Source organism: Caretta caretta, chromosome 22 (assembly GCF_965140235.1).
Source record: "Caretta caretta isolate rCarCar2 chromosome 22, rCarCar1.hap1, whole genome shotgun sequence".
Taxonomy (NCBI): Eukaryota; Metazoa; Chordata; order Testudines; family Cheloniidae; genus Caretta; species Caretta caretta.
In genome coordinates this window covers 22,675,922-22,700,856 of record NC_134227.1, presented here as the reverse complement: position 1 = coordinate 22,700,856, position 24,935 = coordinate 22,675,922, and the positions used below count along the sequence as shown (strand labels likewise).

The window sequence follows — 24,935 nt, the reverse complement described above, 5'->3', positions numbered from 1 at the left end:
TGGCATGAATCCAACGTCTATATGTAGTTTGGTCGGAAGATGTAGATTCCTAATCTTCTAGTGGTATTTCAGGTACCTTCTTTTGGAAGCCTAAGATTCTGCCTCTTTCCCACACCTCCACTAGAGTCTGTCACTTTTCAACAATGTCTCTACAGGAGATGAGCTGCTGACGATTTTCTGAACAATCAGATATGACAAGGAAATATACCAACTCGTGCTCACCTCATTAAAATTTGTCTGTGTCTATTTTGCTTCCAGATGAGTTAAACCCAGGCCAAACACAGAGCCCCAAACACTTCACTCATGTACTGCTCCAGCTCCTCCTCAGGATAATTTTAGGCATTAAGGGCTCGATCTTGCAGAATACTGAGCAATTCCTGGAGGCACTGAAGAGCCTCAGCTCCCTGGGAGGCCAGTGGGGAGGGAAGTGCTCAGTGATTTGGTGAACTGGGTCCTAAAAGAGGGAACTGTATAAGCCATCGGCTCCACACTTCAGCAACCCACAGCTGTGAGTCAGCACGCTCTTGGCAGCAGGTTAATGCATGTCCTGGCATTACCAAGCACTGCTCCTTCTCCATCTTCAGCACTCCCTGCTGTTTACAGTAGGTTCCAGCTGCTCTGCCCTGTGTGGGTGGCATAAATGTGTCCAGGCGCTGAGGAGTTGGCATGTTAGTGGCTCAGTGGGAAGGGAGTCATGAGACAGGAAGATGTGGTGGTGTGTGAGACAGGCAGACACAAGTTCTGGGGCATTGTGTTATTGGGGTCCTACCAAAATGAACTGGTATTCTAGCCTGTGGGGCTGACAGAGCCTCTGCAGAGCCATTAACTCCAGGACTCTTCATAGGATCGCTGTCTTCTTTCACTGTTATTTTTTTTCCAGATTCCTGGGATTTTAAGCAATCTACCCGCAACATCTCTCCCACCATTAACCAGGCTAATATAGTGGACCTGCACCCAGCCTCCGTGTACAGCATCCGCATGTACTCCTTCAACAAGATTGGGCGCAGTGAGCCGAGCAAGGAGCTCACCATCAGCACCGAGGAAGCAGGTGCTTCTCGCTCATGCATTTTCCTCTGCCGGGTGCAAGCCTCCTGCACTCCTTTCTCTGGCTACACAGGCCTTTCCCCCCACTCTGTGTGCTGAGTCTGAGCAGCAGCATTTGTTCGGGGAGGTGATGGGGAGAGGGAGTTACCAAGAGGGACAAATTAAGCTGGATTGCAGCATTGAGCCTGTGGTGCTGGATGGGAAAAGCCCGAGGCTTTGTGTGTGGGAGTGGCCGTGCGCAAGCAGGAGTGGATCACTGCACTGCCTGTGACAGCAGGTCCCTCTGGCTTTCACTGCACCAATTAATAGGCAACCAGGGTGAGTTGTGCCCAGGCCACAGGAACTGGCCTTGGTGCTGAGCACATTCTTCCTATTGGCAATGCAGAGTAGGGAGCTTTCCATGGTCCTGACCAAGCGATTCAGAAATAAGGGAGCTGAAGGGGACTGCCCCTTGTCCTGGCCTGTGTCCATACTACCGCATGCCACAGGATTTGGGAAATGAGCTGCTCAGGCCTCCCCCTTTGTTGTTAACTTCAGCGCACAGTTAGGGCACTACACACGAGCCGACAGTTAACGGTGCCGTTTGCTCCGTCTCTGTCAGAAGCAAACCTTCCAGCCTGGGCAGCTAGCTCAGCTAGTCACGCTCAAGTTCTGCATGTTCCCTGCAGCACCTGTTGAGATTTAGCAGGAGTTTGACCCTCACACAAGTCTGTTGATGTGCAGGAATGCACATGTGTGTACTTACTGGCCTGTGAGCCTCTGGGATCCAAGATTCCTCAGCTGAAGTTTTTAGAGAGATTTCTGGGCAGAGCATGAAATCTGTGCTGTTAAAGCATAGCTGTTTTTATATGCGTGTGTTTCACCTTTGCTCATTTCCCTGTGTGTGCGAAACCCTGTGAGGAACCAAGTCCTCTCCTCAGACACTCACAAGGGGATTGATTTCCTCTCTGGCTAGGACCTGCATGTGGGCCCAGCCAAACGTGTATCGCAGGAGCGAGACAGCAGGCGTGTTGGATAACGTTCTCTAAGTCTGAGATAGAGCAAGCACTCTCTCTGCATGTTGTCCTCTCTCTAGAATGGCTGCATTCATCGCTTTAACCGTCCCCATGCACTCAGCAGTGCTGCATGAGTCAGTGGGAAATAAGAGAGCTGATCTGGGAAGGATGAAAAAACCTTCATTTAAGGCACAGTTTATTTCAATAATAGAGAAGGCGGGAGGGACACAGGTGGTAGTACCCAAGGGCATTTATTTTTCTCTAGCCCTCTGTTGTTGGTTTTTCGCTGTGATGTTTGCCCCACTGCAGAATTTCTTTAAAGTGAGTTTTGCTGCAAGGGACTCCTTTCTCTGCAGCTTGTAAACATGACTCCGTTTGATTTGTTTAACCACAGCTCCGGATGGGCCCCCAATGGATGTCACTTTGCAGCCAATGACATCGCAGAGCATCCAGGTCACCTGGAAGGTACATTGTTTGGGGCAAGACAGGGGGGTTGCTATGTGTGGAGTTGTGTTGGCGTGGTGATACCCCTAATGTCGGTGATATATGGAGGCAGGCCCATTGACTGCACAGCACCCTGGATGTCACATTGGGTGCCTTGGGCAAGTCACTTCATTTCTCTGTGCCTCAGTTTCCCCATCTGAAATGGAAATATAATGTTCACATATTTCACAAGGAGGCTTAATCAGTCAGTGATCATAAAGTGCTTTGAGACTGTTAGATGAAAATGCACTAGAGATGTGCTAAACGAGATAGTTGTTTCATTATGGCAGTGATGTAAGGAAGCCGGTTTTAGGGGCAAGAATATCTAGGATCACAATCCTAAACAGCAGCCCTGCTCTTGTGGCTCAGAATGTCTTGGATCATCACCTTTCACCAGGATGCCCAGGCCAAAGTAAAATTCACTAGACAGAATGAAAACTTCAGGGCTAGATATGTACCCCAGTTCCATCACACGAGGCCCTTCCTAATCATGTTTTATAAGATGCTTATTATCTTACAGGATATCCATGCAGGGGGGAGAGGATAAATATGTAAAAATCAAGACACTTGGCTACAGAATGCTTGTGTAGAGATCAATAAAATTTAGAATCAGATTTATTTTTCAGAAGCCACATAATGAAAAATAAAATAGATTATAAAGTTAGGACTTCAGAATGAACCAGCAAGTCAATAAATTTAGGGCTCCATCTTCAATTCCTCCCCTCCCCTTTATCATTGAAAAACAGATTAATGAAAAATAAGATTCACTTGAAAGATAAGTCACTTGGTTTTAAGAGTATTTCAGCTAGATGGATTGCTCTGTCTTTATAACATAAATTTGCAATCAGCCCTATTGATTTCTTAATGCTTCAGAGAAATATTGTTAAAATTGATTTAAACCTGGCTTTGTGCATTTTTAAGGCTGTCAGCCCCTTCCCTCCCCCCCCCCCCCCATCAGATCATCCGACTTGAGTCCTAGCCCTGACCAGGTGTTGTAAATTGTTACTTCCTCATCAGTCAATCAGCATCCAGTTATCAGCCCCTCTGCCAGGCTCTGAATGGCTCTGGTTTTGTTACTATTTGATTATCAGCATCTGAGCTCTACCTCGTAGAAGCCAAAATGCAGGAGTATTTTAAAAAATCAACCAACAAAGATCTGGTCAGACTGAAAACCAAAGGATAGAGCCCAGGAGCAAAACCTTGTAGCCTGCAAGATGAGCCACTCGCTATTCCAAAGTAGCAGTGTCTCCTGGCACCAAGGATGCAGAATGAGATTACACACAAACAGCAAAGAAATGCAAACTAGGAAGGGGCCCAAAGAGCCAGGATGGGCAGTTCAGATGAATGTGCCCAAGTGTGCCCTAAAGAGTATCAGAGTGGGAGTAAGAAGCCCTTCCCCACAGCTCAGAGAGTCTGCTCTTCATCCTAGTCCAGCATGGACCTAGGGAACAATAGAAGACCTGCCCTGGCTGGGCAGGAGAGATGGGGAGAGCTGAGTTGCAAAGGGCTTTGTAGACAACTAATAAAACACCTGGGACTTAAATAGCAATTTCTATTTCCAAAGCACCATACACATTCTGAGACAGTCTCACAGCCTCTCTCCCCTTGTGAGTGGGGGTTGCTAGGATCAGCCCCAGGCGTGAATAAAGCACATTAAGTATTCACTCCAGCTCTGAGCAGAGCTGGGATTAGAACCTGGTCATTCCTGGCCCCTCGCCTTATGCTCAGTGCACATGGGCACGCTGCTTCAGGTCACTAAGACCTCCCATTTTGCTGCGTGTTGTCTCCGACAGTGCTGGGGGAGTGCTGACGGGCTGATGAGATGGGGTGGATGCTGCCCATCCTGTGACCCTGTTCCATTTGTATCCTCGCTTCTGCAGGCCCCAAAGAAGGAACTCCAGAATGGGGTGATCCGTGGCTACCAGATCGGCTACCGGGAAAACAGCCCCGGCAGCAACGGGCAATACAGCATTGTGGAGATGAAGGCTACGGGGGACAGTGAGGTCTACACCTTGGACAACCTGAAGAAGTTTGCACAGTATGGGGTCGTGGTGCAGGCGTTCAACCGTGCGGGGACGGGGCCCTCCTCCAGCGAGATCAATGCCACCACGCTCGAGGATGGTAAGCATACCAAGGTGCCCGGGAATACAGACAAGAGCACAGAGCCATCTGGAAGGGCCTCCAGCTTTGTTCTCCAGGTCTCTGATGCAGCCTGATTAGTCTGTGGCAGCAGCAGCCAAAATCTGAGGTGGGGTAGGCCTTGTCGACACGGGGGATTTGCACCATATGTCTAGCATCATGCAAACCCCTAGTGTAGACCATGATTTAGACCCTGCTTACAAGCATAGCAAACAGCGATGGTACAACTAGCAACTCTGGACTGTCTGTCCTGTCCAGGGAGCTGGTCACCCATGGCTGAAACTCAGCAGAGGCAAGGCCCTGGAGTGTATATAGCAGGTGGGCAGCAGTGTCTCCGCCTCTCATTCTGTCACCGTCTGTCAGCCCTTCCCTCTATGGGAATAACATCTTGGTGATTTCCTGAGTGTCCTGCAGAAAGCAATTTACAGCTGCCTGACCCCTCTGCCCACTTCTCATCCGTGGTCAGCACAGAAAACGCTTTTGGGCTCTGCCCCCTCTGGTGAGGAGCAGAGTATCTGTGATTTGTTCTCTGCCTGATGGACAGGGAGGCTGGCTTTCATTAGATCACATGATTTTTATTTATATATATATATATAAATATATAAATTTATATATATATAAAAATTTTCCCAAGAACAAAAAGACCTGAGTCAGTGTGCGGGGACCCAAATTACACTGGATTTGTAGCCTAATTAAAGGGACGTCAGGGTGGATTTACACATCCCTGATCATTCTTAAGTGAATGGAGAGCTCACTGATCCTGCAGGAGCTATTATCTGATTCAATATTACCGGCCATTATTGGCAGAGTCCCTGCCAGTCTGGTGTATTTCAAACTACCTACATAGCGGGAAAATGGCGTTTCCTGCCCCAGTCATTCAAACCCAGGATCGGGAAAGCCTCTGTACCTTCCCTCAGTGTCTCATTTCTGAGGTGCATGACACTTCATGGAAAGAATCTGCTTACTCTGCTGAGAGTGATGCAGTTGCAGATCCTCCTCCTATATCAGCCGAATCTCCAGCAGCAGAGAGATCTGAGAGTAGCAGGAAAGGAGCAAATTCCCCACCCCATGACCATCTTTGATAGAGCCTAGGAGCTGATGCATTTAAATATCTGTCTGTGCCCTCTAAAGAGCATTGGTACCTGGCAAAGAACATTAGTCACTTAAACTGGGTCAAACCCTTTCCCCATCCCACTTGCCCTGCAGAGGGAGGTTGTGGTCTAGTGGTCTCAGCAGGACCCTGGACTCAGAACTCCTGGTTTCTGCGTGATCTTGGGTAAGTCACGTCAGCTGGGATTTGCAAAGGGGCCCAGGAAAGTTGTGCATCTATCTCCCTTGTGTTTCACTGGGTCAGATAGGGCCAAATTTTGGGTGCCTCAAATCTGGGTCAGATTTTCCAAAGTGGGCTATGATTCTGGGTTCCTAGCTTGACACACAAAAGGCCTGATTGTCAGGGGTACTGCACACCCACAGCTCCAATCAACTTCAGCTGGCATGGTGAGTGTTCACCACCTCTCAAAATCAGGCTCCGTATGTCTAACGCTAGGAACCCAAAATGAGAGCCCACTTGGGAAAATCTGACCCATAGCCTCTGTGATGTAGCCTCCCGGGCTGTGGAATGGGTTGATGCTGCTCATCTTGTTGTAGCAGTGCTAATATCTGCAGAATGTGCCGAGGCCCTTGAAGGGGAGGGGCTGAAGCCGTGCCAGGTGGTGGCACGTGAATCTGGCATCCTGTTTGAATGGCCGCCGCAGACCAGACTCCAGCTGAATTGGAGTAATTTTCTATTAAGCAAACTTCGAAGCCTGGAAAACGCTAACAGCCATGCGCGTAAGGCTGAATGCTGCAAAAACAGCCATCTGAATTCAGGGGACTAGCTCTTAAGAAAATAAATCGGTTCCTTTATTATGATTAATACTTACTTCCAGCTCATGCAAATGAGTTGAGACACAAAGACAGTGTGTCTGAGTATCAGAGGTGACTGGGGCCCCCTCTTCAGCAGCCCCAGGCCCACAGCTCTGTGCTCTGAGTTTGTCCTTCAGGCTGGCATTTATTTCATCTTGTGTTTAAAATTTCATGGCTGCATCTCCTCTTTCATGCTCATGGCACGATTCCTGTTTTGCTAGCAGCTCCTATCTTCCCTCTGTCAGGCTGAGGCAGGGAGCACTTAAATGACAATCACAAGGAAGCAAAAGGCTGGGGCGGGGGGGGGGGAATTAAACAGAAGAAGGTTCTATTTTTAAAAGAAAGAGCTTAGCATGGAGGGTCTTGCTGGCAGGTGGTGCATGAAACACAATCACATGCACTGCAGTCCTTCCCTGCATGTCTGGTGGCACTTGTCCTCTGAAGAGCTCAGAGCAGTTCGGGGGTGTTAATTAAGCTTCATAACAGCCTTGCTAAGTAGGTAGGTATTATGCCCATTTGGCTGACAGGTGAGCTCTGGCACAGAGGTTGAGTGACTTGTTCAGGATCACACACAGTTTGCTATTGGCAGAGTTGGGAATAGAGCCCTGGTCGATGCACCCTTGTTCTCACCACGAGACACACTGCCTCTGCCCAAACAATAGGAGAGCTTTATAAATTCCTTCTGGGAGCAAGGGGGCATGGGCACCCCAGTGCCGCAGTGGGGAGGTGAGGTTCTGTGCCTGGCTCCGTTAGCGACTTGCTGTGTGACCTGGAACAAGTCATGTAACCTCTCTGTACCGGAGTTGCCATGTCAGTAAAGTGGGACTAGCAGTCCTTGCCCACCAGTGTCAGGGGCTACCAGGTCTCTGTCTGAAAGGTGCTATGTAAGTGTAGGCCTTATGGGGTATTTGGGGCTGCCCCAGCCTGTGCTGCCCTGCCAGGCACCTGCTCAGCCTCCAGCCTTTTTGAGTGACTGAACGTGCCCTGGAAGCTGCAGGTAGCAGCTGGAGGGGGCCCAGCCTGTGAGCTCTGGCAGCTGCTCTACCTGCTCCTTGCTGGGTTGTTTTACAAAGTGCCTTAGATGTTTCCATTGGGGAGAGATCATGGTTGGCTTCGGAGTCATTTTAAAAACAAAAAAAAAAAAGTTTCACACTGCATTTGCTCAGCAGTTTTTCATACTTAATTAAGGCTCTCATTAGCCTGTCAAAGCATGATCATTTCCTGGCTCTATTAGCACTCCTCCTGGGGTATTCAAGGGCCCCTGTTTTAGCAATAGTGTCTTTTCCATAATTATATTGCCTTCATTTTGTTCAAACGGACTCTCTGTATTAGTTTATTACACTCAGTCCCTAATTACATGGTGCTTATATTTTTACACCTAAGTAATATGAAACAATAATCATTTTCAAAGAGGATCGTTAGGATGATGTATTATCATTTAAATGCTCATAAAAATTAGAGTTACCTCTTATGGGGCAATGGGATCTAATTACCTTGCATCCAGCTAGCTCTCCCGTTTTTTCCCTTTGTTCTAAGTGCAGTATAGACCTCCTTCCTGTTTCCTGGATTACGGGGCTCTAGTTGGTTTTGAGGAAGCTGTGAAGTTTCACCCAATTGTGCTGGCAAAGAGGTTTTGGTGGACTGAATGTTGAGGCAAAACTTCTGGGACTGGGTCAGTTCTGCATCTCCCTGGTGGGTAGGTGTGTGGCCAGTTGCTGCTGCAGAGCAACACATTTCTAGGCTGTCCTTCACAAAGCGCTGACCTTGGGCACCCTACTGGTTCTGCAGCACTGCTTGTGTTCTGGTAGCACGCAGAGGTCCCAGCCCTGCTCGGGTCCCCTCTGTGCCAGGTGTGTTTCAAATGCTGCCATCCACAACAGCACCTGGGAAAGCGGGTGTGGTTTTGACTCGTAGCTGAGCAGAGGCCACAGTCATAGAATCATAGAATCATAGAATATAAGGGTTGGAAGGGACCCCAGAAGGTCATCTAGTCCAACCCCCTGCTCAAAGCAGGACCAATTCCCAGTTAAATCATCCCAGCCAGGGCTTTGTCAAGCCTGACCTTAAAAACCTCTAAGGAAGGAGATTCTACCACCTCCCTAGGTAACGCATTCCAGTGTTTCACCACCCTCATAGTGAAAAAGTTTTTCCTAATATCCAATCTAAACCTCCCCCACTGTAACTTGAGACCATTACTCCTCGTTCTGTCATCTGATACCATTGAGAACAGTCTAGAGCCATCCTCTTTGGAACCCCCTTTCAGGTAGTTGAAAACAGCTATCAAATCCCCCCTCATTCTTCTCTTCTGCAGGCTAAACAATCCCAGCTCCCTCAGCCTCTCCTCATAACTCATATGTTCCAGACCCCTAATCATTTTTGTTGCCCTTCGCTGGACTCTCTCCAATTTATCCACATCCTTCTTGAAGTGTGGGGCCCAAAACTGGACACAGTACTCCAGATGAGGCCTCACTAATGTCGAATAGAGGGGGACGATCACGTCCCTCGATCTGCTCGCTATGCCCCTACTTATACATCCCAAAATGCCATTGGCCTTCTTGGCAACAAGGGCACACTGCTGACTCATATCCAGCTTCTCGTCCACTGTCACCCCTAGGTTCTTTTCCGCAGAACTGCTGCCTAGCCATTCGGTCCCTAGTCTGTAGCTGTGCATTGGGTTCTTCCGTCCTAAGTGCAGGACCCTGCACTTATCCTTATTGAAACTCATCAGATTTCTTTTGGCCCAATCCTCCAATTTGTCTAGGTCCTTCTGTATCCTATCCCTCCCCTCCAGCGTATCTACCACTCCTCCCAGTTTAGTATCATCCACAAATTTGCTGAGAGTGCAATCCACACCATCCTCCAGATCATTTATGAAGATATTGAACAAAACCGGCCCCAGGACCGACCCTTGGGGCACTCCACTTGATATCGGCTGCCAACTAGACATGGAGCCATTGATCACTACCCGTTGAGCCCGACAATCTAGCCAGCTTTCTACCCACCTTGTAGTGCATTCATCCAGCCCATACTTCCTTAACTTGCTGACAAGAATACTGTGGGAGACCGTGTCAAAAGCTTTGCTAAAGTCAAGAAACAATACATCCATTGCTTTCCCTTCATCCACAGAACCAGTAATCTCATCATAGAAGGCGATTAGATTAGTCAGGCATGACCTTCCCTTGGTGAATCCATGCTGGCTGTTCCTGATCACTTTCCTCTCATGCAAGTGCTTCAGGATTGATTCTTTGAGGACCTGCTCCATGATTTTTCCAGGGACTGAAGTGAGGCTGACTGGCCTGTAGTTCCCAGGATCCTCCTTCTTCCCTTTTTTAAAGATTGGCACTACATTAGCCTTTTTCCAGTCATCCGGGACTTCCCCGGTTCGCCACGAGTTTTCAAAGATAATGGCCAATGGCTCTGCAATCACAGCCGCCAGTTCCTTCAGCACTCTCGGATGCAACTCGTCCGGCCCCATGGACTTGTGCACGTCCAGCTTTTCTAAAAAGTCCCTAACCACCTCTATCTCCACAGAGGGCTGGCCATCTCTTCCCCATTTTGTGATGCCCAGCGTAGCAGTCTGGGAGCTGACCTTGTTAGTGAAAACAGAGGCAAAAAAAGCATTGAGTACATTAGCTTTTTCCACATCCTCTGTCACTAGTTTGCCTCCCTCATTCAGTAAGGGGCCCACACATTCCTTGGCTTTCTTCTTGTTGCCAACATACCTGAAGAAACCCTTCTTGTTACTCTTGACATCTCTGGCTAGCTGCAGCTCCAGGTGCGATTTGGCCCTCCTGATAACATTCCTACATGCCCTAGCAATATTTTTATACTCTTCCCTGGTCATATGTCCAACCTTCCACTTCTTGTAAGCTTCTTTTTTATGTTTAAGATCCGCTAAGATTTCACCATTAAGCCAAGCTGGTCGCCTGCCATATTTACTATTCTTTCGACTCATCGGGATGGTTTGTCCCTGTAACCTCAACAGGGATTCCTTGAAATACAGCCAGCTCTCCTGGACTCCTTTCCCCTTCAAGTTAGTCCCCCAGGGGATCCTGGCCATCCGTTCCCTGAGGGAGTCGAAGTCTGCTTTCCTGAAGTCCAGGGTCCGTATCGTGCTGCTTACCTTTCTTCCCTGTGTCAGGATCCTGAACTCAACCAACTCATGGTCACTGCCCCCCAGATTCCCATCCACTTTTGCTTCCCCCACTAATTCTACCCGGTTTGTGAGCAGCAGGTCAAGAAAAGCGCCCCCCCTAGTTGGCTCCTCGAGCACTTGCGCCAGGAAATTGTCCCCTACGCTTTCCAAAAACTTCCTGGATTGTCTATGCACCGCTGTATTGCTCTCCCAGCAGATATCAGGAAAATTAAAGTCACCCATGAGAATCAGGGCATGCGATCCAGTAGCTTCCGTGAGCTGCCGGAAGAAAGCCTCATCTACCTCATCCCCCTGGTCCGGTGGTCTATAGCAGACTCCCACCACTACATCACTCTTGTTGCACACACTTCTAAACTTAATCCAGAGACACTCAGGTTTTTCTGCAGTTTCGTACCGGAGCTCTGAGCAGTCATACTCCAGTCCTGGAGTGGGATTATGTAACTTCTCAAGAGTCAGACGAGAGTTCCCTGGGAAAACAAAAGCTCCTTTGGCCCTGTGTCTGGGGGTATTTCACAGGTCCGCTTGACAATCCACTTTGTCAGGAGTCAAGAGAAGAGCTGGAGATGGCAGGGGGCAATGTGCAGGTAGGGGCAGGACTTCATGAGAGCAGAGGCAGCGGAGATGTGAAACGACTGGCATGGGTGTGGCACATGCCGTGCCTTCCCCCTGGGTGATTAATACTAAGCAATATGGACAAAGCACTGGTGGTTCTTCCCACTCTGTTTACCCAATGCCAGGCCCCTTCTGTAGTTTTGAGCCTCGACTTCAAAAGCAGAGAGAATTCGGGGCTGGTCAGACTGAACCCCCCTCCCCATAGTGCTGTGCCCTCCTCAGCCCTGCTGAATGGCTCAGCAGCTTGAAGCCGGAGATGGAAGGGTAGACCCTTGGGAGGCCACCCAGAAGGCAGCTCAGCACCTGCATCGCTAGCTCCCGGGGTGGCGATGCTGTGTAGCCATGACCCCACTGGGCTGATGGTTCTGAGTCCCTGCAAAAGCCTTAGTGGATGGTCCCCAGCAGGATTGACACCTCTGTGTCATGCCTGCCGCCTGTGTTCTCTGACACCCTGAGGCAGTGAGTTCCCTTTGCTGGACAAAGGAGGATGTCTGGAACCTGGCTGCTTGGTTAGGGGTAGCACCTGTGTTAAGCAGCCAGCCTGTAGAAGTGCCCAAGCTGGTCCCACCCCTATGCCAAGCCTATGGTCCCCCTTCTCCACCCAACCCCAAATCTGCCACTCGCCAACCCCAGCCCTAACCCTAAATTTTGAAACTGTGTTCTATGTAAGTCCACCTTTCCTGTCGCAAGCTCAGTCTCACGTATGTTATTTTCCACTTTATTTTGATGCAATCTCAGTAGACAGCAGCAGGTCTGCTCAGTTTACAAGACCCTGTGCTGCAAACTCATCCTTCATTTGGTTAATTTCACTTCCAGGGCATTCTTGAACCAGGGCTTTAGCGTCAAGACTGGTGGGAGCCCTGTGGGTTTGTCTGCACTGCAGCTGGGAGCTATCATTCCCAGTAACGGCAGACAGATTCGAGCTAGCACACTAAAAATAGCAGCATGGAATTTGCAGCACTGGTGGTGGATTGGGTGAGCCACCCAAGTCCAAACCTGCCTGACCCCTGGATCTGAGCTCGGGTGGTCAGCCCAAGCCCCCATCTGTGCCACACCACCCACACCGCTATTTTCTGCACACTAGCTCGAGATGAGCTATTGCGAATCTGTTTGCCTTCACAGGGAATCACACCTCTCCAGCTGCAGTGTAAATGTATGCTGTATTACCCTACTCATGCCACAGGCTAGATGCCATCCACCCTTTAGCGAAGAACCTTTCTGCTGGGCTCCCTTACTCCAGTGCTGCCTGCCAGTGATTTGGTTTTGCATGTTCTAACCCACATTTGGGCTGCTGCTAACATCACTCTCAATCCAAGCTTTGCTGCAGAATGGAGCCCTCTCTGGTGGGTGGGCAGCTGCCACGGCAGTGAGAGGTCCTGGCCAAGCTGCCCAGAAAGGCTGGGATTAGAGCTCAGTGGAAAGCAGAAGTTCCAGCCCCTGGGAAATTCCAATATTTCAACTTTAGTTTTTGTCTCAAAATATCAAAAAGATTCACAGAACTTTGGTAAGTTCTGAAAAGGGTTGATTTGCAAATGTCCAAGTGACGCATTCCCTCTCTTCCAATCAAAGTCAAGTGCTCTGATATTGCACAGCGTCATTCTTCACTTTGAAATGTTGATTTGAAATAAAATATGTGGTTTCAGCATGACATTAAAATGACATTTCGAGTCAAAACAAAACGTTACACAAGGCAAAAATTGAAACGTTTCTTTGAAATCATCATTTTTCCTGTGGGAACATTTCGGTTTTGATGAGCCCACATTTTCTGATGGGAATGGTTTTTTCATTGGGAAATTGTGACCCAGTCCAGATGGGATCCAACTACATGTAGCACCCCATTGTGGTCTGGCTTCTCACATGCTCTGAGATGGTGAATCTGCGAGTCTGAAATTCTTACCTGCTCATTGCTGACAAATGCAGCGGGGAGCCAAACCCAAAGAATAGATGCTGTGAGGACTAATCTACCTGAACAGACAGATGGTGAGAGCATTACCGATGCTCTGCTCATACAGCTTTGCATCCTCCCTCACTGATTCATTCTCTCTCTCTCTCTCTCTCTCTCTCCATGGACTCTTCCATCAGTTCCCAGCCAGCCCCCGGAGAACGTGAGGGCATTATCCATCACATCAGATGTGGCTGTGATCTCCTGGTCGGAGCCCCCGCGCAGTACCCTGAATGGCGTGCTCAAGGGGTACAGGGTGATCTTCTGGTCTCTCTATATGGATGGAGGTGAGGGCTCGGATGGGATTCACTTTTTTTTGCTTTCTGTTTCTTACTCTCCTTATTCTAAAATGTTACACGAATTTGAGATCCCTAGCTAGATCTGCCATAATGGAGGCTGGAACTATGCGAGTCCCAACCATGTCCCCTGCCTCACTACACACACAGCTGTAGCTCCACTTAGCACCTGACCTTCAAGGCCCCCTGCTATTGCAGTCCGCTGCCAAGCCTGCTGCATTGCTCAGTTCTTTCTGTGACTGTGGACATGTCCATAAAGAGCCAGGATGTCACTTGACACCTGAGCTAACATGTCAGTTGGATCCCGTGCTTGTAGAGCGGAGCAATGGAGCCCATCCCCACACTTGCTCTCAAGGCCCCTGTGCGTTGGTAGGCCATGGAGCCATGGGGGAGGAAGGCTGGGAATCTACCCAGCTTGGTCACAGAGAAGGTCAGAAGCCGGGCCCAGAAGCTGAAGGAATAGCTCTGCAGAAATGAGCTGGAAATCTGGGTTGTAATGCAGCTGGCTTTACTGTCCCTGTGTCTCTGCCTGGCCTGAAAGCAATGAGTGATCTTGATGCCTGGTTGAGACACCTGGAAGTGCATGGCCCAATGTCCTGCAATGGGAGGGTGAGCGGGAGCAGAGAATCTAGTCCTGCCAAGGTTGCCTGGGGAGCAGGCTGGATCTGGGCCCCAGGCTGATCCCCTTGTCGTGTTTCCTCTGCAGAGTGGGGGGAGATGCAGAACATCACCACCACGCGGGAGCGAGTGGAGTTGCGCGGAATGGAGAAGTTCACCAACTACAGTGTCCAGGTTCTGGCGTACACACAGGCCGGCGATGGTGTCCGCAGCAGCGTGCTCTACATCCAGACCAAGGAGGACAGTAAGTCATGCTCGAGCATGATGTGCCCCTGCTGCCCAGCATGGCCTGGAGCAGGGCAGGAGAGGGTGTCACAGGTCGGGGGAGGGCAAGAAGTTGCTGATACAGCAGGGACGGGGACTCTGGGGCAGCCAGGGCATGGCCCGGGTGGGGATGGGGTTCTGGTTTAGCTGGGGCATGGCATGCCTGAGGTGCTGGAAGGAGATAGCAGGGGGTGACAGGAGGAAGATGATATTGAACAGGACCGTTAAGCTCCTGTTTAACTGAGGAGCCTCAGGAAATGGCTGCCCTCACCCGTGGCTCCAGCCAGTGCCCCTGCACAAATGCTGACTCAGCCAGACACAGTCAGGGAGGGCCCCAGCTCCTGTCTTCCCCCCTTGCAGAGCACAGCCCTAGATGACGCTTGCTAGCCTAGTGTCTGCTGCTCTGGAGCCCCCTCCCCTGCACCCCGCCTTGTGTCAGCCCTCTGGCCAGCATGGAATAGGATGCTGGCCCCACGACTGCGCCAAGCCAGTGGGGTCTCTAAGGCTGAGCTGGGAACGTTCTTGCTGGTGGCTGGCTGGGGCCAGTCTGAGGGAAGGATATGAGAAGCCCATGTAACTCATTTCCCCCACCCTCCCAAGTACAGTGATGTGCCGGGATCCTCCAGTGAGATGCCATGAGGGCGTAAGCACTGGGCTGGAGTCCTCTGGAGGAGTGCAGGCAGGTACACATGGGGCTCTCCTGGCTCACTCTCTCTCCCTCTGCTCTTAGTTCCTTTCAGGGGTTTGGTTCCGATGCCTTAATCGACTTGTCCACAGCTCTTAGCCAGTCTGTCCCTCCGAGCTCGCATGCTGAGAGCGGGCTGGATAGCTGGGGCGTCAAGCAGAAAGACTCGGGCGCAGGATAGGGAGTTGACAGCTAGGTTTGGTGTCTGTCCCTTCCAACTGCACTGGGCCTCAGTGGGATTGGCATCCTCTTTTCTGGCTGGGGACAGCCCTGCGGACAGCTGATTACATCCTGGTTGTGTTGTTTGGGGTCCCTGTGCATTTCCTACCTCTGGGCAGTCGATACCTTCCTGTGCTCTTCATAAGGGAACTGCAACCCGAGAGGTGCGGTTGGGTCTGAGTTTTAGATACTTTATATAACAATCCCTCCCTCCAAGAGATGTAGCCAAGCTTGCTCTTCTCACCTCAGAGGCTTGGCTCACCACATCCACTGCTGCTACCAGAGAAAATCGGGGGAGGTTACGAATTTAAGCATTTGTGTGTGTTCCCTTTACCCTGGCTGATACACGAGTCACGTGTTAATTAGAATTAAGAAGATTCAGCTGTGAATGAGTCATTAGCAATGAATAAAACAGCCAAGATGTTTCCTAGACCACAGAATCAAAAAGGAAGACAAATTAGGGCTCACAAAGGATTAGGCAGGAATTTCGGCTGATATTTTGCTTCTCCCCCTTCTTCTCATGTTAAGAAGCGACACACAGTCCCAGTTGCAGAAAGCTGAGCTCATTCCCTGGCGGACTTTGAATGGAGTAGAGATTTGGCATGTTTACAGTACGGGGCGTGTCGAGGGGGGGATGTATGGGGTGGTGCAGGAGGGTGTGTGTGTATGGGGTGGTGGGTGGGACACCCCTGGCCCCAGCAGATGGACTGGAGCTGCTTACATAATCCTTCTGGCTGTGGTATATGAAGCGTTCTCCAAATAAAAACAGGTCTTCTCCCTTCTCCTTCCCCTGAGCAGGCGAGAATCAGAGGAAAAGAAAAAGGCAAAGGTCGCCAGTAACTTAGGCAGGCTTTTGGTCACCCCTTAGGGTTCAGTTTCTCTGTGGGTCGTAGGGTCTGTGCTCAGAGTTAGGGACTGCCTCCAGCTCCTCCTTTTCATCATCCCCATCTTATACCGGTTCCATGCACTCTCGGGGCAGTAAGGTCAGTGATGGTCTTCCTTTGCTGATCCTGTAGCCTTTCCTTTTTGAGCTTCCTCCATCCCAGCAGAGCAAGCCTTACAGGTGAGTCTGGTTAGTGCTGTGTGAGCCCACCTCTGTCAGAGAGAGGGCGTGCCCCCTCCCGGGTGAGTACATACACCAAGTACCAAAACCCCATGTGTGTGTTTAAAGAAGCATGTACACACCCACCCCTGAATCTGAATAGGAAAAGAAAGACAGAATGTATGAATGCATAAGAAATGGGTAGAAGATAATACTGAAAAAAATGTCTTAGGAATCAGTGGTTTGCCTATGGAGTACTGTGTCCTGTTCAAGTCACATTGTCTCACAGTGCACAGATTGCAGACAGAAAGGTTTGAGAGATGGGCAACGAAAATAGCTAGAAATCAGAGTAAACCTCTCTATGAGACAATACATGATCAGATGAGGAGCTGCTCAGTTTAGAGAGGAGAAATGGTAGAGATGTACATAATAATGAATGGGTTAGAGATGGTAAATCAAGCACTTCTGTTCACCCTTTTTCCAAGTACAAGAGCAACAGGGCATTTGATAAAACGGAAAAGGAAGAAATTTAAAATCAATAAATGGAAACACTTTTTTGCACATTGCAAGATGAACATGTCAAACTCCTTGCCACAAGGTATCCTAGAGGCCACAAGCCCACTGGGATTCAGAAAAGATCAGACAGTGGCATGGCTGATAACATCCAGTTATGCGACCGTTGGGAGACTGGGTTGTAGGCAGTCAGGGCGAGTAGTCAGAGTCCAAATGCCAGAGCCAAGGATCAAAACAGAATTGGAGCCAGGAATCAGAGCCAAGGATGAGAACCAAGTAACCTGGGGGCAGGGAAGACAGAAGCAGGGCTGATTCCAAGGCAGGAGCAAGGCTACGACAGGACTGGAACAAGACTGGGAGCAGGGCACGGTCAACGCAGGGTGCAGGGCAGAAGCAGGGCTTGGAGTGAGGGGAGCACATGGAGGCAGAGAATCCATGGGCATGTGCATTGAGGAGCCACTGATCTTCTACAGCTGTTGGGCTGAAGGGGCAAGCCGCCTCTCAAAGCAGTGAAAGCTGTGTGGAAAAAGCGCACAGCGCTCTTCCATTTCCTCCCAGAAAGTCAGTAGAGTGACTGCAGCTTTACACTGGATGAGTGAGATGAGAGTTTGGCCCTAGATTTACAGGAATTTTTCCATCCCTGCAACTGACGGAGAGAGCCTTGCCCCAGCCCGTCTCCTTGCAACATAGCTGCTTCTTCACGGTCTTGAGGCAAAATGCAAGCTGCTTTGTCTTCAGTGTGGGAAACGACTCCATTATCTTCTGGGCCAGTAGAGACGGGATGCCCAGAATCCCAGACTTGCTGGCTGGCCTGCCTGCTCCCCTTGGCTCCAGGACGGGTGCTGGGTGGAGTTCCTGCCACCTCCTCAGCTCGTCCCCACTCAGTGCCTGCCTCGCTGCCGTCACATGCCAGGCAAATATCGCTCATTTAGACGATGCTGTGAGACTGAAGCACTTCCTTACCCCAGAATGACTTCTTCCGCTAGCCACTGCTTAGTGACTACGCGCAGAGTAGGCTGTAGGTTTTTTGCCGCCCCAAAATCGGAGAGCACAACTGCCCAAGCAAAAACAACAAAAGCAACAAAAAAAAAAAGGGTGGCAGGAATGCCGCCGCTAGAATTGTGCCGCCCCAAACACCCTGCACCTTCGCAAGAGGCTGGTTTCTACAACTACCTTCCAAATGGCCGTGTTCTCTTGTGAAAGGCAGAGAAAGACCCACACCCTAGTTAGAGGGAGCTCACTTTAGAGCTTGGCATTAAGAGGGCCAATGCAGAGAGGAGAAAAGGGAAACAGACCTGAACCCTGATTACAGGGCGATCCTGCCTTTCTTTAGGAAAATACTCCTCCTTTAAACAAGGGGGGGAAAGGAAAGTCGCCAATGTCAAAAGATCTGGAAATGAACAGGTAAGGGAGGGGTCCTGCTGAGTCTCCCCTTTCCAATCAATCCTCCCTCCCTTCCCGACTTACCTTCCTACCCCACCAAGAAAATTACAACTTTGTGCCCCCTAACCTTGACCAGAAAAGACACCTCTTACTTGTGACGCAGCCCTGTTAATAGGGTTAGGTGCACCCACGTGCCGGCTCTGAATACCACCACCTCTACCTACAAGACCCGAGCATCACCACATTTCAGAAAGGACAGCCACATCAATCCCTTCAAACATAGCCCTAGGAATATCCTCTGTCGATCACCAAAGAGACACAAGGCCTGGAATTCGGACACAACTTAGGGAGCTGTCCGAACCTCGACAGGTAACCCTCATCAGTCCGACAGTGTCTTTCTTGTGCACAAGAAAACAAAAGGGTCACAGTTGAGGTTGGTTGAGCAGTGTAAATTGGGCAGGGCAAAAGGAATTGCGGAAGGGTTACTCGGAAGTGAGGGTCTGAAAGGAGCCCCCCACCTCACCTGTTCATTTCCAGCCTTTGTGACCTGTGGGGCGATCTCTTGGCTTTTTTGAGAAAAGGGGTGAATTTTCCACGGCCTCCACCATCCCCTTACAGCCGGCCCTTCGCCACACCATGTTCCGTCCGCCCGGGATAAGTCACGAGTAAGATTTCACTTCAAATCTCAAAAAAGCCAAGTAGAAATCATCATTCTGGGGGAATTTACTGTGAGTGACCGAAACAGAACCTCAACCCTTCTTAAAGGGGGGTCGCTCAGCCAGAGGCACAAGAAGGCTCCCCTAGTTTAAGCGTCAGAGGATTAAGACCTTGCCCCCCGGTTACAGGGCGGTCATTTGACCTGGCGTGTCCAAGGGACCTGTGGCTTAATTAGCATGGCAAAGGGGACCCGAACCCTGCTTACAGGGTGGTCCTTAAGCCAGGGGCATTGTGACGGGCCAGAGCGAAAAGCGCTGAAAAGGAGAGACCTCCGTTCCCTCGGTAGAGGGTGGTCTCGTTGCCCAGCAAGTGCCAACGGGCCAAGGCAAGCTGGAAAGGGGAGACCTGCACCCTTCTTACAGGGAGAGGTCAATGGCACACAGGGCATTTTAAAGGCTAGGTGCTAAGGAGCTCAAAGCCACAGAGACCTCAACCCTTTTTAAAGAGGGGTCGCTCTGCCAGAGGCACAAAAAGGCTCCCCTAGTTTAAGCGTCAGAGGATTAAGACCTTGCCCCCCGGTTACAGGGTGGTCATTTGACCTGGCGTTTCCAAGGGACCTGTGGCTTAATTAGCATGGCAAAGGGGACCCGAACCCTGCTTACAGGGTGGTCCTTAAGCCAGGGGCATTGTGACGGGCCAGAGCGAAAAGCGCTGAAAAGGAGAGACCTCCGTTCCCTCGGTAGAGGGTGGTCTCGTTGCCCAGCAAGTGCCAACGGCCCAAGGCAAGCCGGAAAGGGGAGACCTGCACCCTTCTTACAGGGAGAGGTCAATGGCACAGGGCATTTTAAAGGCTAGGTCCTAAGGAGCTCAAAGCCACAGGGACCTCAACCCTTCTTAAAGGGGGGTCGCTCAGCCTCAGCTTTGGAAGGGAGACCCATAAAGCATTTTGGTTGGCAAGGAATGGACCTTGATCCCTGTTTACAGGGAGGTCCCTTTAGCTGGCACCTGAAGGGGGATTAAACCTGTGTGGAGAAGTGTCGATCCCGAGCCCTCGGTACAGGGGTGCAGTGCGTGCAGCGTTTCGCCGTGGCTTTTTCGTCCCTTTCCCTGCAGTTTCTTTGGTGCTTGTGTCGTCTTGTCCATTTTGTGCGTTGAGTTGCTAGAACGAGAGAGAAAGAAAGAGGGAGGTGAAGCGGCTTAGGTGTGGCTCAGTAGACGGCACGATTACAAGGTCCATTCCCATTAAATTGGCAAGGTAGTCGCCCCTGCTGGAAATTACCCTAATTCCTAGTTTTCGGCACCGATCTCTGGCAGAGAGCAGGAGAGCTTGCAGCAGAAGGGAGGTCCAGGTGGATGCAGAGTACGCTGGCTTTGACTTGGCTGAGTGCATGAGTGAGGAGGGCACGGCACAGCTAGTGGGACAAACCCGAAACCCTCTCAAGAGGCTGGTTTCTGTAACTACCTTCCAAATGGCCGTGTTCTCTTGTGAAAGGCAGGGAAAGACCCACACCCTAGTTAGAGGGAGCTCACTTTAGAGCTTGGCATTAAGAGGGCCAATGCAGAGAGGAGAAAAGGGAAACAGACCTGAACCCTGATTACAGGGCGATCCTGCCTTTCTTTAGGAAAATACTCCTCCTTTAAACAAGGGGGGGAAAGGAAAGTCGCCAATGTCAAAAGATCTGGAAATGAACAGGTAAGGGAGGGGTCCTGCTGAGTCTCCCCTTTCCAATCAATCCTCCCTCCCTTCCCGACTTACCTTCCTACCCCACCAAGAAAATTACAACTTTGTGCCCCCTAACCTTGACCAGAAAAGACACCTCTTACTTGTGACGCAGCCCTGTTAATAGGGTTAGGTGCACCCACGTGCCGGCTCTGAATACCACCACCTCTACCTACAAGACCCGAGCATCACCACATTTCAGAAAGGACAGCCACATCAATCCCTTCAAACATAGCCCTAGGAATATCCTCTGTCGATCACCAAAGAGACACAAGGCCTGGAATTCGGACACAACTTAGGGAGCTGTCCGAACCTCGACAGGTAACCCTCATCAGTCCGACAGTGTCTTTCTTGTGCACAAGAAAACAAAAGGGTCACAGTTGAGGTTGGTTGAGCAGTGTAAATTGGGCAGGGCAAAAGGAATTGCGGAAGGGTTACTCGGAAGTGAGGGTCTGAAAGGAGCCCCCCACCTCACCTGTTCATTTCCAGCCTTTGTGACCTGTGGGGCGATCTCTTGGCTTTTTTGAGAAAAGGGGTGAATTTTCCACGGCCTCCACCATCCCCTTACAGCCGGCCCTTCGCCACACCATGTTCCGTCCGCCCGGGATAAGTCACGAGTAAGATTTCACTTCAAATCTCAAAAAAGCCAAGTAGAAATCATTCTGGGGGAATTTACTGTGAGTGACCGAAACAGAACCTCAACCCTTCTTAAAGGGGGGTCGCTCAGCCAGAGGCACAAGAAGGCTCCCCTAGTTTAAGCGTCAGAGGATTAAGACCTTGCCCCCCGGTTACAGGGCGGTCATTTGACCTGGCGTGTCCAAGGGACCTGTGGCTTAATTAGCATGGCAAAGGGGACCCGAACCCTGCTTACAGGGTGGTCCTTAAGCCAGGGGCATTGTGACGGGCCAGAGCGAAAAGCGCTGAAAAGGAGAGACCTCCGTTCCCTCGGTAGAGGGTGGTCTCGTTGCCCAGCAAGTGCCAACGGGCCAAGGCAAGCTGGAAAGGGGAGACCTGCACCCTTCTTACAGGGAGAGGTCAATGGCACACAGGGCATTTTAAAGGCTAGGTGCTAAGGAGCTCAAAGCCACAGAGACCTCAACCCTTTTTAAAGAGGGGTCGCTCTGCCAGAGGCACAAAAAGGCTCCCCTAGTTTAAGCGTCAGAGGATTAAGACCTTGCCCCCCGGTTACAGGGTGGTCATTTGACCTGGCGTTTCCAAGGGACCTGTGGCTTAATTAGCATGGCAAAGGGGACCCGAACCCTGCTTACAGGGTGGTCCTTAAGCCAGGGGCATTGTGACGGGCCAGAGCGAAAAGCGCTGAAAAGGAGAGACCTCCGTTCCCTCGGTAGAGGGTGGTCTCGTTGCCCAGCAAGTGCCAACGGCCCAAGGCAAGCCGGAAAGGGGAGACCTGCACCCTTCTTACAGGGAGAGGTCAATGGCACAGGGCATTTTAAAGGCTAGGTCCTAAGGAGCTCAAAGCCACAGGGACCTCAACCCTTCTTAAAGGGGGGTCGCTCAGCCTCAGCTTTGGAAGGGAGACCCATAAAGCATTTTGGTTGGCAAGGAATGGACCTTGATCCCTGTTTACAGGGAGGTCCCTTTAGCTGGCACCTGAAGGGGGATTAAACCTGTGTGGAGAAGTGTCGATCCCGAGCCCTCGGTACAGGGGTGCAGTGCGTGCAGCGTTTCGCCGTGGCTTTTTCGTCCCTTTCCCTGCAGTTTCTTTGGTGCTTGTGTCGTCTTGTCCATTTTGTGCGTTGAGTTGCTAGAACGAGAGAGAAAGAAAGAGGGAGGTGAAGCGGCTTAGGTGTGGCTCAGTAGACGGCACGATTACAAGGTCCATTCCCATTAAATTGGCAAGGTAGTCGCCCCTGCTGGAAATTACCCTAATTCCTAGTTTTCGGCACCGATCTCTGGCAGAGAGCAGGAGAGCTTGCAGCAGAAGGGAGGTCCAGGTGGATGCAGAGTACGCTGGCTTTGACTTGGCTGAGTGCATGAGTGAGGAGGGCACGGCACAGCTAGTGGGACAAACCCGGAACCCTCTCAAGAGGCTGGTTTCTGTAACTACCTTCCAAATGGCCGTGTTCTCTTGTGAAAGGCAGGGAAAGACCCACACCCTAGTTAGAGGGAGCTCACTTTAGAGCTTGGCATTAAGAGGGCCAATGCAGAGAGGAGAAAAGGGAAACAGACCTGAACCCTGATTACAGGGCGATCCTGCCTTTCTTTAGGAAAATACTCCTCCTTTAAACAAGGGGGGGAAAGGAAAGTCGCCAATGTCAAAAGATCTGGAAATGAACAGGTAAGGGAGGGGTCCTGCTGAGTCTCCCCTTTCCAATCAATCCTCCCTCCCTTCCCGACTTACCTTCCTACCCCACCAAGAAAATTACAACTTTGTGCCCCCTAACCTTGACCAGAAAAGACACCTCTTACTTGTGACGCAGCCCTGTTAATAGGGTTAGGTGCACCCACGTGCCGGCTCTGAATACCACCACCTCTACCTACAAGACCCGAGCATCACCACATTTCAGAAAGGACAGCCACATCAATCCCTTCAAACATAGCCCTAGGAATATCCTCTGTCGATCACCAAAGAGACACAAGGCCTGGAATTCGGACACAACTTAGGGAGCTGTCCGAACCTCGACAGGTAACCCTCATCAGTCCGACAGTGTCTTTCTTGTGCACAAGAAAACAAAAGGGTCACAGTTGAGGTTGGTTGAGCAGTGTAAATTGGGCAGGGCAAAAGGAATTGCGGAAGGGTTACTCGGAAGTGAGGGTCTGAAAGGAGCCCCCCACCTCACCTGTTCATTTCCAGCCTTTGTGACCTGTGGGGCGATCTCTTGGCTTTTTTGAGAAAAGGGGCGAATTTTCCACGGCCTCCACCATCCCCTTACAGCCGGCCCTTCGCCACACCATGTTCCGTCCGCCCGGGATAAGTCACGAGTAAGATTTCACTTCAAATCTCAAAAAAGCCAAGTAGAAATCATCATTCTGGGGGAATTTACTGTGAGTGACCGAAACAGAACCTCAACCCTTCTTAAAGGGGGGTCGCTCAGCCAGAGGCACAAGAAGGCTCCCCTAGTTTAAGCGTCAGAGGATTAAGACCTTGCCCCCCGGTTACAGGGCGGTCATTTGACCTGGCGTGTCCAAGGGACCTGTGGCTTAATTAGCATGGCAAAGGGGACCCGAACCCTGCTTACAGGGTGGTCCTTAAGCCAGGGGCATTGTGACGGGCCAGAGCGAAAAGCGCTGAAAAGGAGAGACCTCCGTTCCCTCGGTAGAGGGTGGTCTCGTTGCCCAGCAAGTGCCAACGGGCCAAGGCAAGCTGGAAAGGGGAGACCTGCACCCTTCTTACAGGGAGAGGTCAATGGCACACAGGGCATTTTAAAGGCTAGGTGCTAAGGAGCTCAAAGCCACAGAGACCTCAACCCTTTTTAAAGAGGGGTCGCTCTGCCAGAGGCACAAAAAGGCTCCCCTAGTTTAAGCGTCAGAGGATTAAGACCTTGCCCCCCGGTTACAGGGTGGTCATTTGACCTGGCGTTTCCAAGGGACCTGTGGCTTAATTAGCATGGCAAAGGGGACCCGAACCCTGCTTACAGGGTGGTCCTTAAGCCAGGGGCATTGTGACGGGCCAGAGCGAAAAGCGCTGAAAAGGAGAGACCTCCGTTCCCTCGGTAGAGGGTGGTCTCGTTGCCCAGCAAGTGCCAACGGCCCAAGGCAAGCCGGAAAGGGGAGACCTGCACCCTTCTTACAGGGAGAGGTCAATGGCACAGGGCATTTTAAAGGCTAGGTCCTAAGGAGCTCAAAGCCACAGGGACCTCAACCCTTCTTAAAGGGGGGTCGCTCAGCCTCAGCTTTGGAAGGGAGACCCATAAAGCATTTTGGTTGGCAAGGAATGGACCTTGATCCCTGTTTACAGGGAGGTCCCTTTAGCTGGCACCTGAAGGGGGATTAAACCTGTGTGGAGAAGTGTCGATCCCGAGCCCTCGGTACAGGGGTGCAGTGCGTGCAGCGTTTCGCCGTGGCTTTTTCGTCCCTTTCCCTGCAGTTTCTTTGGTGCTTGTGTCGTCTTGTCCATTTTGTGCGTTGAGTTGCTAGAACGAGAGAGAAAGAAAGAGGGAGGTGAAGCGGCTTAGGTGTGGCTCAGTAGACGGCACGATTACAAGGTCCATTCCCATTAAATTGGCAAGGTAGTCGCCCCTGCTGGAAATTACCCTAATTCCTAGTTTTCGGCACCGATCTCTGGCAGAGAGCAGGAGAGC

At 50.8% G+C, this 24,935-nt stretch overlaps 1 protein-coding gene across 2 annotated transcripts in view; it reads left to right on the top strand.

The window, feature by feature from the left end:
* DSCAML1 (DS cell adhesion molecule like 1) overlaps nucleotides 1-24,935 on the top strand; it is a 336,815-nt gene that overhangs the window by 222,427 nt on the left and 89,453 nt on the right. For both annotated transcript variants that reach the window (XM_048827440.2, XM_048827441.2), the window contains exons 15-19: nucleotides 881-1,048; nucleotides 2,434-2,504; nucleotides 4,403-4,643; nucleotides 13,417-13,563; nucleotides 14,279-14,434. In XM_048827440.2, the coding sequence (XP_048683397.1) occupies nucleotides 881-1,048; nucleotides 2,434-2,504; nucleotides 4,403-4,643; nucleotides 13,417-13,563; nucleotides 14,279-14,434 (783 nt within the window). The remainder of the gene's footprint in view (nucleotides 1-880; nucleotides 1,049-2,433; nucleotides 2,505-4,402; nucleotides 4,644-13,416; nucleotides 13,564-14,278; nucleotides 14,435-24,935) is intronic.